Source organism: Myodes glareolus, chromosome X (genome assembly GCF_982192425.1).
Source record: "Myodes glareolus chromosome X, mMyoGla1.1, whole genome shotgun sequence".
Lineage (NCBI taxonomy): Eukaryota > Metazoa > Chordata > Mammalia > Rodentia > Cricetidae > Myodes > Myodes glareolus.
Window position 1 is genome coordinate 3,631,429 of NC_142053.1, and position 12,485 is coordinate 3,643,913.

Below are 12,485 nucleotides of genomic sequence, written 5' to 3' on the forward strand. Positions count from 1 at the left end.
CTCTGCAGATCTAGGCAGAAAAAGTGAAAGTTTAGTGGGTTTTGTTTGGTTGGTTTTTTGTTGTTTTGAGACAAGGTTTCTGATTTCTTTCTTAATTGTTGCTGCCTTTTTAGTAGTAACTATCCTAGTCAATTATAACTATCCTAGGAGTAACTATCCTAGCAACTCTGCTGCTACCAGCAACAGTTAGGCCTCAAGAGCCTGAGGAAAATCTGTTCCCTCAGGCACTGACACTTTCAAAGCTAGAGAAAGATATTCTCTAAATCCATCTCTCTAAAGAACTCAAAATTCAAAGGTTGAGGTAGAATTCTGCTCCCAGAGAGGCTGGATAGCAAGGAGCTCACCTAGCTCATCTACTCCTGTCTCCTGAGAAGTTCTTGTGCTTCTCTTCAACCCTCCTCAAAATACCTTTTCCACCTTACTCCTCCCTACAATGCTTCAGTCAGCTAGTTGCTGACTCAGCTTCAGGTGAATTTTATTTAATCAAACACTTCTTTGCATCATTAAGCAAATGTTCCAGAGCATAAAGTAAAGTAATCTACCTCAAAATAATATTCTACAATAGGTTCTTTGTGTAATAGCCCTGGATGTCCTAGAATTCACTTTCTAGGTAACCCTGGCCTCAAACTTAGAGATCTACCTGCTTCTGCCTCTCAAGTGCTAGGATTGAAGGCATGCATCACTGTCACCTAACTCAGTTTAGTGTTTTTACAGGATTTCTGAATATGTGAACAAGTGGGTCTCTGTTTCTTGCACTTTCTTTTGTGCTCTTTTCCTTCTATTTGTTTTTTGTCCAATTCTGATGTGTTTGTTTTCTCATATTTTATTATTATATTTGTGATAGAGTTTCTATTGCTGTAAAGAGACTCCATGGCAACTCATAAAAGAAAACATTTAATTGAGGATAGGTTACAGTTTCCTAGGTTTAGTCCATTATCATCAAGGTGGGGCATGGTGGTGTGCAAGCAGACATGGTGCTGGAGAAAGAGGTTAGAGTTCTACATCTTGATCCACAGGCAACAGGAAGTGAACTGTATTCTACACTGGATGTAGCTTGAGCATAGGACCTCAAATCCGACCTCCACAGTGACATACTTCCTCCAACAAGACCACATTTACTCCAACAAAGGCATGTCTTCTAATGGTGCCACTCTTTATGGGAGCCATTTTCTTTCAAACTACCACAATTATACTTTATTATTATCCCATGGAAACCTGTTTATTTTTGAATGAGAGACAGAAAGGGTGTGGATTCAAATGAAAGGGAATCTGGGGAGGAAGTGGGATGAGTAGAGGGCACAGAAACTGTAATCAGGATATATTATGTCTGGAAAAAATAAAGTAAAATTAAAAATTTGGGGGAGAAAAAATATGCTACAAATAAATCACAGTTTTTTAGAATGTCAGAAATATTTAAGCTTTGTATTGTCTAACCCATAATCCTCCAGTTCAAGTATTCAATACAAATATATACCTTAATGAATGAAAAAAATCTAGTAATTCGGAGAATTAGGCTCTTGGCATTCATAAAAAAGACAAGAATTCCTAACCTTTAGTAAAAAAAATTGAATAGAAAATATATAGAAAAATAGAATCTATGGTATAGTGTTACTTAGATGATATGAGAAAAGAAAGAGTATGGTAAAGTTCATTGTCTATGGGGTGAAGAATAGGAAACTGAGCAGAGTTCATTCAGTGCAGGCCTTCTTTAGAAACTAGTAATTAGCTTAGGTTAAAGGAAATTCAAAGGAAGATTTCTGAGTACTGGCAAACAAACTCTGTATCCAGTTGGATTTTAACAGGAAACAGTTGGACTGTTTTCTTAGTTGAATGGCTAAAATCTAGGTTAAAATGTAGCCTATACCAAATAAAGTCAAGATGGAAAAAGAAAAAATAAAATCGGTCATCTAGATGTTGGAAAGAGGAACACTCTGGCTAGACAGTACATAGATTCAACTTCCTGGGTATCAGAGAGTCTAGAAAGAGCCAGAGCCCACTGACCCAAGAAAATAAATAAGACGGGAACATAAGCTAGGATCATTATAGGCTCTGAATGGACATAGACTTTTATTCTGCTTAAAGCAAAGGATTGGGTGACAGAAATCAGAGTGCCACAATGCAAGTAAAATGAAGGCATTTTGATAATGAAGGGACTTGACCTTAATATACTTTGGATTTCTATCTGTATCTGCCTCTACTAAAGGAAAGGGTTTCCTGGATTATCTCTTCTTTACTACTTGGTATTTACATAGAAATCAAAGCAGCCAAAGTCCTAGATTGTGAATGTAATTCTATGATATTGGTATTGTACTTTGAAAAGTCTCTGATCTTTCTTTTTGAAGAGCCCATTAAAAATCTGTAGATGATGTAACGGGCTGAATTATTCAGGGTTGCTTATATGTATATGTGTTTAGGGCTGACCTCTTAGTACTAGACAATCTACTAGGGGACTCATCCCTAGAGAAGACCATGCTTATATGTATGTGTGTATAACAGTAATATCTAAAGTAAAATGTGTGTATAATAAAAACTAAAGAAGAGATCATGAATTTTAGAGGGAGTTGGAGAGACACAGGAAGAATTAGAGGGGCTAGAAGTAGGGGTAGAAGTGAGGTAAATACAATATTCATGTATGAAATTCTTTAAAAAACATAAAATATTTAAGGAAGAAATTTACATGAAAACTGAAAAATGCACAGCAAAAATACCATACCATTTAACAGAAATCCAAGAGTAGTGGTTTGTGTCTTAGCATGGGTATTATTCTTCGGAATATCATCCTTTACTTCATCTTACTTACCATTTCAGCTTCATCCTGATTGATCCTGTTCTCATAAGGTCTTCTATGATGACTTGAAAAAAATAATTCTTTCATTTTCTCTGCTCCTTTCAGAGAACTTTATGGATTGTTCTGAGACTGGATGTATACATTTTTTAAATTCCTCCTAGACAGTAAGCACATCTAGGTGTGTGCCTTTTAGCAAATACCTACATGTCTGTTATTTTCATTGTGCCATGTAAGCAAAAACAAACAAAAAAAGGTTGGAACCTGATGATGACAAGGATCCTTGCAGTTCTAACTAATCCCTTGAATGTTGTATAATAGAATATTTGTTTAACTATGTAAAAATGTGTTACATTTGTTTGTGTTGCTGAATAGTTATTTAATTATGTAACGATATGTTACATTTGTTTATGATGCATTTATGTAATGATTTTTTACTTTTGCTTGTGCTGCATTTATTTAATTATGTAAAGATGTGTTGCTGTTTTACCTTGCCTGTCTAAGACACTCAATTGGTCTAATTAAAGCTGAATGGCCAATAGCTAGGCAGAAGAGGGACAGGTAGGGCTGGTGGGCAGAGAGAAAAGGGGAGCCAGCTAGCTCATCAGCTAGTCGGGAGCCAGGCAGCCAGCTGGAGGCCAGCCAGCCAGATCATAGAGGGAGCAGGAAGGCAGGATGGACAGTACACAGATGAGGTGAACAATCCTTAGGACAGCACATAGATTAATAGAAATGGGTTAATTTAAGTTAAAGCAAAGCTAACTAGAAACAAGCCTAAGCTAAGGCTCATCATCCATAATTAATAATAAGTCTCCATGGCATGATTTGGGGGATGGCAGTCCAAGAAAGCCTGCTACACTTGAATAATTAAAATTTTTTCCTGTGTCTTGAAGTAAATCTCAATTTTTAAGCCAGCCTGTAATATCCCACCAATCTGACTTTTTAAAGGCATGAATGGGGACTTCACAATTCACAGAAGTCACAAGAGAAATATATTTCTCAGAGCAACCTCCTCCTCATGTTGGATACTGAAGTTTCTATAAGGATTTAATAAAGAAAATTGTGTTCCTTCTTTCCACTTACATTATTATTTTCAAGATACTGCCTCTTATGAGTAATGTCAAGCGGAAATTATGTCTACCCAGCAGTCTTTGGGATGTAGAGAATAAGGCCACAACAAATAGATTACAAAAGCAAGATGCAAAGGTAGTGATTTCTGATTAGGAACAGAACTGATCTATAATAACTTTCTTATCTTCCTTTCTATTCATTCCTTGCTCATTCCACCTAACCAAAAAAGAAAAAGCCTGTAGGCTACAGGCTACTCTTCTCTCTCTCTCTCTCTCTCTCTCTCTCTCTCTCTCTCTCTCTCTCTCTCTGTCTCTGTCTCTCTCTCTCTCTCTCTGTCTGTCTCTCTCTTTCTCTCTCTCCCTGTATGTTTGTGTGTGTGTGTGTGTGTGTGCACGCGTGCATGCGCATGTGTGTGTGTGTGTTCTTAGACCAATGCTATTATAGTCTCTCCAAGATTTTTCTGCAAAAGAAGAGTATTACTGTATTCAGACTAATGTTCACAACTATTGCTGTGTATTAATGGGCTGGTCAAGTAGGTAGGTATTATTTTTCTGCTCCTATGCAGTTAATCCCTGTGAGGGCAATAATTATGTCCTATGCCTGTCTTATTCTTTCATATTTTCTTCCAACTGCTTTATACATAGAAAATGTTTATTGAAAGGTAACCACGGGTAATTAAAGCTTCTCTCACTTGACTAATCCATTCCCCAGGAGCTGAGGAGCCGCTTACCCTCTAATGTATAGAAGGTAGCTAATGTAGCATGACCTTTAGATTTGCTACAGTCTTTTATGTTGTGTTTCTGATCAAATCACACAAAATCTTTCTATTTGTCTCTCCAAAACAGAGATGATAATGATGATCCCAGGATATTCCTTACAGGGCTGCCACAGGAGTCAAATAGAGTGAACATGCTCTTTTGTTCCAAACAACAAGGATCCTAACATAAGTGTTAGGAGCGGACTTGAATTGAAATACTCATTGTGAATGTGTTTTAGAAATTGTAAAATGCTGTGAATAGCTCAAGTTATTAGCAATGATCTATGTAATGATAATAATTACATATTGAACCTCCCATGCCTTTCTAGATGTATGAATATCTATAATTTGACTGTAAATATGAATGCTTCCTGGTACCTCACTCATTACAACCAAACTGGAGCAGTATTGGGCAACAGTGTCCTGTCAATTAGCACCTGCTGAGATTTTGCTGGCTGACACTGTTAACAGTAGCACTGTGGTTAGAAACAGTATATTGGATTTCTTACACGCCTCTCTCTATTGCCTTGACAAGAAACAAGACAAGTTCCTCTATCTGATAGGTTTATAGTCTATTAAAAAGGAATTATTGTCCCAAGGAAAATCTGGATGCTATATAAAGCCATGATCAAAAATGCCTCTGTAAAGAAGGAAGGTATTGGGAGAATGAACAAAATTCTGCTTGATGACCAGCTTTGCTTATTAAAATATCCTGAGAATGACAGAAACTGTCTCCCATATACACAGGAGGTATAAAGTCTAGATAAAAATAATCTATTGATGCCAGGTGCCAAGCAACTCTAAATGTTTACTCTGTGGGCATTATTTCCATATATGTATATATATTGAGGATACTGCTGGGGCCAATGGCAGCTCAGCCTTTAAAGATTGACAAGAATTCATAAGGAAACATCAAAATGAGTTGTTTTAACAGACTAATGCCAAAAATAAACATACACACACACACACACATATGACAAATCATACCCAATCAATACTTCCACTGAGGAACTTAAGCATGATCCTTCCCATTTATGTTTCTGTTGAAATTTTTCCAGATTTGACCTTTGAGGTTTCTGATTCTTTCCATTATCTTTGTTTGTTTTGGAATGTCACGTGCATGTGTGTGTGTGTGTGTGTGTGTGTGTGTGTGTGTGTGTGTGTACATGTGTGTTCTACAGCAAAGGGTTATTTTTTTCTCTGTCTGTTAGCTATAGCAAATATACTCTTTCTACATCTCTATATTCTATGATGTAGTCTTTTAATTGGTTAGCTCATATACAAGCCTGCTGGGAAGAATTCTTTCCAAAATAATGAAGCCGTGATTAGGAGTGAATGAGTCAGAACCTGTTGTTTCTATGCTTCTTGAAGAATAGCTAAGAAAGCACCATTAGGCCATATATATATATATATATTCTAAAGTTGGTAAGGTGGGATTCACATCAGCTGTAACTAAAAATAAGCAATATTGACTGCTGCTTTGAGAAACGCCCCAGATCACTTTATCCACTGTTTGTTAGCATACTGATTTCACTCTCAGTGAAAATAAGCAAACAAAACCCCATGGTTTTCTTAGGAGTACTCTACTGCTGTTCAGGGGATCTAAACTTTATGTTTAATAACATTTATCTTTGCTGTATTTCATGTTCTGTTCTCTCTTCTTTTAGGTTAACAATACATGCTGAATGTCCTATGCATTTGGAAGATTTCCCCATGGATGTGCATGCCTGCCCACTGAAGTTTGGAAGCTGTGTGTATTTTCTGAGTTTTGTTTATCTAATCTGCTTCCAGATGAAATGTAATATATTCTACTTTGTTCCTGGGAAGTTCCTAATACTGACTTTACAGCAGACTTTAATTCTTGCTGGTATGGAGTGAGTGAGTCAGGAGAGTGGGGTCAAGTAGTGCTAACTGATCAAGAGTAGTAGACTTGACTTTTAACAGTTTTTCTTTAAAAAAAAACAAGCTTTTTTCCATTATTTCAGAGTAATTTCTGTCATTAGGTGGAAGCACCAACATTTGTCCTATTTTAGAAGACAGAGACGACAAAGAATATGAGCTTCTTAAGGACAAAAGAATACATAATTTTTTTAATGTCTATTCTCCATATACCTCCATTTATTACTATCCAGTCCCCAACAATAAGTGGTAAATAGTAGGGGCAGTTGTAGAGATTTGCTCATGTTTTAGAGTACTGCCTTTCCTATTTGGTATAACTCTTACAAAGAAAACATTAGAGTGCCTTTTCAAATGAATTGCAGGTGTCAAAATTGAATATACTTGAGAGCAGTTTTGAACATAAGATTATCTGAATAAGTTAGAGTAATATATCAAGATCTGTGTTGATCACATCTGAATGATACTGAAATAGAAATTGCATTTGAAAAGTCTCAAGTGATTATGTGATATATTTTATCAATTATAAGTTTGTCAAATATTTACAGACCATCCCTTGTGTAACAGCCTCTATTCTATGAGCTTGGGATGCATTCATTAATAAAACAAAATCCTTAAACTTACAGAGTTCATATTATTGAGAATAATATGATAGTGAAATATAAAATAAACATTGAATAAAAGTGAAAGTAGGTATAAAGAGAACCATGGAAAAGCTTTGAACACTTGGTAATTATACACATATACATGATGTAGTATGACGTTTCAAACACATATATAATATAATGTATTATCACGATTAAATTAGAGTAACTAACATTTCCATCATTTATGTATTTTTCATTTCTTAATGCCAAGAACATTCAATATATTTCATTAGGTACTGTGAAATGTACAGGTGGAATGCTCACAAACTATAGTCTCTCTGCTGTGCTATAGAACAGTATAGTATTTTGTTGTTAGGAAGCTGCTAGTTAGTTCCCAGTTGCTTAGCCCTGAAATAATCACACAGAAACTGTACTAATTAAATCACTGCTTGGCCCATTAGCTCTAGCCTCTTATTGACTAACTCTTACATATTAATTTAACCCTTTTCTATTCATCTGTGTATCTTCATGTGACTGTGACTTACTGGCTAAAGTTCTGGCATCTGTCTCCGGTGGGGCTACATGGCTTCTCCTTGACTCTGCCCTTCTTTCTCCCAGCATTCATCTTAGTTTTCCCCACCTACCTAAGTTCTGACCTATCAACAGGCCAAGACAGTTTCTTTATTAATCAATGGTATTCACAGCGTATTCATCCTGCCCAACTGCATTGTGATAGTTGTTAGGTACCTATCTCCTTAATTTCATCTACCTTCACATTTTGTTAAATAAGGCAATCCTGACCAGTCTGTTTTCAGTTTAATTGACAACTAAATATATCATCCAGGCAGGAACAACTCATTATCCTTATTCATATTATGTATAAATTAAAATATTTCAAAAATTTTGTAAGATCAGACATTTTTATGATGAAATGGGGCATATGATGTAGATATCTGAGGAAATAATGTTCTAGGTAATATAGATGCATCTCAGGAAAAATATTTGAAGTAAGAAAAGTGTTTGGCTTGTTCAATAAACATCAGAGCAGCCATGTGGCTTCCCAGTGGGTATAAGAATGAAAATACTAGGTACAGATGAGATTGTAAATTCATCTAGAACCTCCAGAATATTTTAGAATATTGAAGAGCCTTAGATTATATTCTGTGGATAAACAGAATGAGTGCAATATTTTGAATTAAAAATTGGTATTGTTTGACTTAGTTTGAAAAACAATGTATTAGATATTTTAAAACTTATTAATACAGAAAAATATAATTAGGTAATCCATTGAAGTTTATGTTTCAGTATTTAAGGTGAGATATGGTGATGGAGGTTATTCAAGTCTTTCCAGTGATGATACTGCAACCTCCCTGTAATAGTAAATGGTGATGAGAAGTGGCTATGCTAGGAAAATACCTACAGCAAGATCCCCTGATGAATTATTTATGTGGTAGAGGGAAAACTCAAGAGTAACTAAGAGACAGTCATATTAATGAATTTGCTGTCAAATGAGACAAGTAGTGTTAGAAATCAGAGCAGCAGGTTTGAGAAAGGAGCTGACTTGAAATTACCCTTCAGAAATGATCTTTATTAAGAGAGTGCAACTCACTAGTGAGAGAGCCATGATCAAGATTTGAGATAGAGAGCAATTAGAATGAAAAGAGTATACAGCATAGGCAACATGACAGGGCCCAGAAAGGAAAGAGAAACCCCTTGAAAACTTAGAAAGGAACTCCATTAAGCTTAAAATAAAAAGCAGATAAGAGATAGCTTAAAGTTGAAAGAGTAAGAGAGATAGACAACATGGACAGAATGGCAGGCGTGTGAAGGGCCTACAGGCAGAAGAAGCAGAGAGAAATAAAATAGCCAGGAAGTAATTAGGTAGCTCCACCATAAATCAAAGACAGCTTTGAGAAAGTGTCAAAGTTGTTTCCTGAGACAAGTGCAGCAGAGATAAGAAAGAACACTTGTTTGTCTGTTACTTCTGTAGGACTGGAAAGTAGAGCATGATATGAATGGCTAGATTTCTCTAGGCTGAGCATCTAATCTCTTAAGGTTCCAAGCATCTTAAAGTGACAGGCCCATGATCCAATGGAGAGATTCTTATGATGAAAGGAAAGATCCTCTTATAGGTTAACTTGCCCCTATGTTTCTTTATCCCTGGAAGTGTTTGATAGTTCTCACCATTATTCATAGTTTGGTCTAAATCCATCCCCATGAGGAAAGGATGAAGCCAAAACCTAATATGAATAACTTTTAAAAAACTGACATTGCCTTTTCTGTAGTTTCTCTTTGCTAGAAAGAGGAATAGAAGAGGGAGGAGCAGAGAAGTGATGGAAAGAAGGAAGGGAAGAAAAGGAGGAGGGAACACATCAAACTATTGGCTTTTAAACTTTGAGGACTATATACAAATTACAAGGGAAAACCAGAGACACATTAAATTTAACCAAAGCTGTAATCCATTTTAATCCTTTATGGAAATAAGGTGGTAAGTCAAGCACACTGTCTGCTCAAGCAGGGAAAAAATGAAGTCTGTTAGAAACGTGGCTTCATTCAGGAAGCTCTAAGGTTTTATGAACCATGACTGAACTTAAATAAAACTAAATTATTAGATATTAGTGGATAGTAATATATGTTCTAAAAAGATTTAAAATCAAAATCACAATGTATACAGAGATATATAGGTGAACCTAATATCAGAGTTTATGGACAAGGACTTGAAAATTTTCATGACAATATGTGGTGGCACATACCTGTAATCACAGCATGGAGTGATAGTGTAAGAAACAAGTGGATCTCTGGAGTTCCCTTGGTGAACTGTAAATTCAGTAGGAAACCCTAATTAAAATGGTAATAATGTGGAACATGGCTGAGAATGGTACACAGTGTCAGCCTCTGAACTCCATATCACTCATACACACACACACACACACACACACACACACACACACACACACACAAACAAGCATACATACAACACACATGTAGGTAATGTTTTCAAGAAGAAATAGATAAAGATTAATTGAAAAAATAAAAGATAATTTGAACAGAAGCTTGGCATCTATAAAAATAATTTGGAAATTAATGACAGAAAGGAAGATCTAAAATTCATAGTTCATGGATAGATAAAACAGAACACAGGATTAGGTAGCTAAATAGGCAACAGAAAACAGAATAATAGAACTGAAAGAAAAAATGCAGAAAAAAGTAAGAAGCATGTCAAGCATGGTGAAGAAAATCATTATGTGCAATTAAAAATGTCCTATAGGAATTTCATACATGTGTACTTTGCAGAAGAAAAAAGAACTTTTAAAACTGATAAAAATTATTAATCCAGAGTCTCAAGGTGTCCACAGATAAATATAAAGAAAACAATGCTGATTTTAAAGTTTGTATGGAAACATTAAGATGCTAAGAATTTTTAAGATTCTTGAATAAGAATAAATCCACAGAACTCACAATGAAATCTACTTGAAGCTACAGTAATTTAGACAAGATATTATTCTTTCAAAGATAGACAAATAGCACAGAATTAACAAGACATTGAGAGAAGTCTTGGATATAAGTTATATCAAATATAAGTAAAAGTAAATTACAGATGGATTGGAAATCTAAGTAAAGAAAGAGACTATTAACTTGGGGAGTGCCATACGAGAGGTTTGAAGGAGGGTGTTTGAGAGAGTCTCAAGAAAGAGGATATGGAAGGGGCTGGAGGAGGAAAGTAATGTAATTCTATTTCAATTAAAAACCAGAACTTTTAGATGAAAATGTAAGAGAATATCTTCATAAATTGAAGAAGGTAGAGATCAATTGAACAAAGACATAGACTGAAACTGAGAAGATACCTGAGATATCTTAAACAGTAAGGATCTCTATTTATCAAACTATCATCAATAGAACAATAAGACAGGATGGGAAGAGCAGAGTGCGGTGGTGCACGCTTATAACTGTAGCACTTAGGAATCTGAGACAGAAGGACTGATAGGAGTTTGAGGCCAGTCTGTGATACATAGTGAGTTCCACGATGCCTGGGTTATAAACTAAGATTCTGTATAGGCAAAAACCAAACAAACAAAAATTAAAAAAAAAATAAAAAAAGACACCAGGAAATCTTTTCATAAAATGAGAAAAATATTTGTGTTATATACAATTTGTATTATGATTTCAAATACATAAGACTCCTGACAAATCTGTAAGAAGCAAAACTTTAGGATTTCTCTGTTTCTCTCTCACATTTGGACTTACTGAGTGGCTGATGACTACATTATAAAAGAAACAAAAATTTAAATCCAAAGTGTACCATTGCACATTCACCACATATGGGTGAGCAACTCTGTACTCTCCTGAACTATGATAAGAATATAGATTTGTAGAAAGTTTGGGGAAAATTGTTTAGTCATACCTCATAGTACTGAACATATACATATAAAACATTTGCATTTCTTGCAACAGTATATAAATGTTTATGTTTATCAATATTCAGGTAAGTGACAGCTATAGCAGAACTAGTTATAATAGGCTCACACTAAAAAAATATCTTAAGGTCCATCGGGATGGATTAGACATATGGGGTATACCCATATCAAAATACAATAATATTATGTCAATTATGTTCAACAAGTTGAATAACAGAACAGATAGCTTTCTTAGAAAAGCCAGATATCTGAGTAACATCTTCAGTGTGGCTCTGTTTCAAGGAACATTAATCTATAGTAGAAGTCCTCAGTAATTGATGTATAATTGCTCTTGATACCATTTCCCAATTTCTTTTTTTTAATTTACTTATTTATAAAAATTTCCACTTCCTCCCCTCCTCCCAATACCCTCCCACTCCCCCCACTCCCTCTCCTCCTCCCTCTCCAGTCCTAAGAGCAGTCAGGGTTTCCTGCCCTGCGGGAAGTTCAAGTTCCTTCCCCCTCCCTCCAGGTCTAGGAAGGTGAACATCCAAACAGATTAGGATCCCAAAAAGCCAGTACATGCAGAAGAAACAAGTCCCAGTGCCATTATCAATGACTTCTCAGTCAGTCCCCATGTCAGCCACATTCAGAGAAGTTCTAGCAATAGCAATAGACATCATAAGGGGATCAAGGGGACTCAAACTGGAAAGGAAGAAGTTAAACTTTCATTATTTGCAGATGGTATGATAGTGTACATAAGCGACCCCAAAAACTCTACCAAAGAACTCCTACAGCTGATAAACATCTTTAGTAATGTGGCAGGGTACAAGATCAACTCCAAAAAATCGGTTGCCCTCCTATACACAAAGGATAAAGAAGCAGAGAGGGAAATCAGAGAAACATCACCTTTCACGATAGCTACAAATAGCATAAAATATCTTGGGGTAACTCTAACCAAGGAAGTGAAAGACCTATTTGACAAGAACTTTAAG

At 35.7% G+C, this 12,485-nt stretch overlaps 1 protein-coding gene across 1 annotated transcript in view; it reads left to right on the forward strand.

Moving 5' to 3' along the window:
* Gabra3 (gamma-aminobutyric acid type A receptor subunit alpha3) overlaps nt 1-12,485 on the forward strand; it is a 292,811-nt gene that overhangs the window by 237,834 nt on the left and 42,492 nt on the right. Inside the window, exon 6 of the mRNA XM_048457686.3 lies at nt 6,281-6,363. Within this exon, the coding sequence (XP_048313643.1) occupies nt 6,281-6,363 (83 nt within the window). The remainder of the gene's footprint in view (nt 1-6,280; nt 6,364-12,485) is intronic.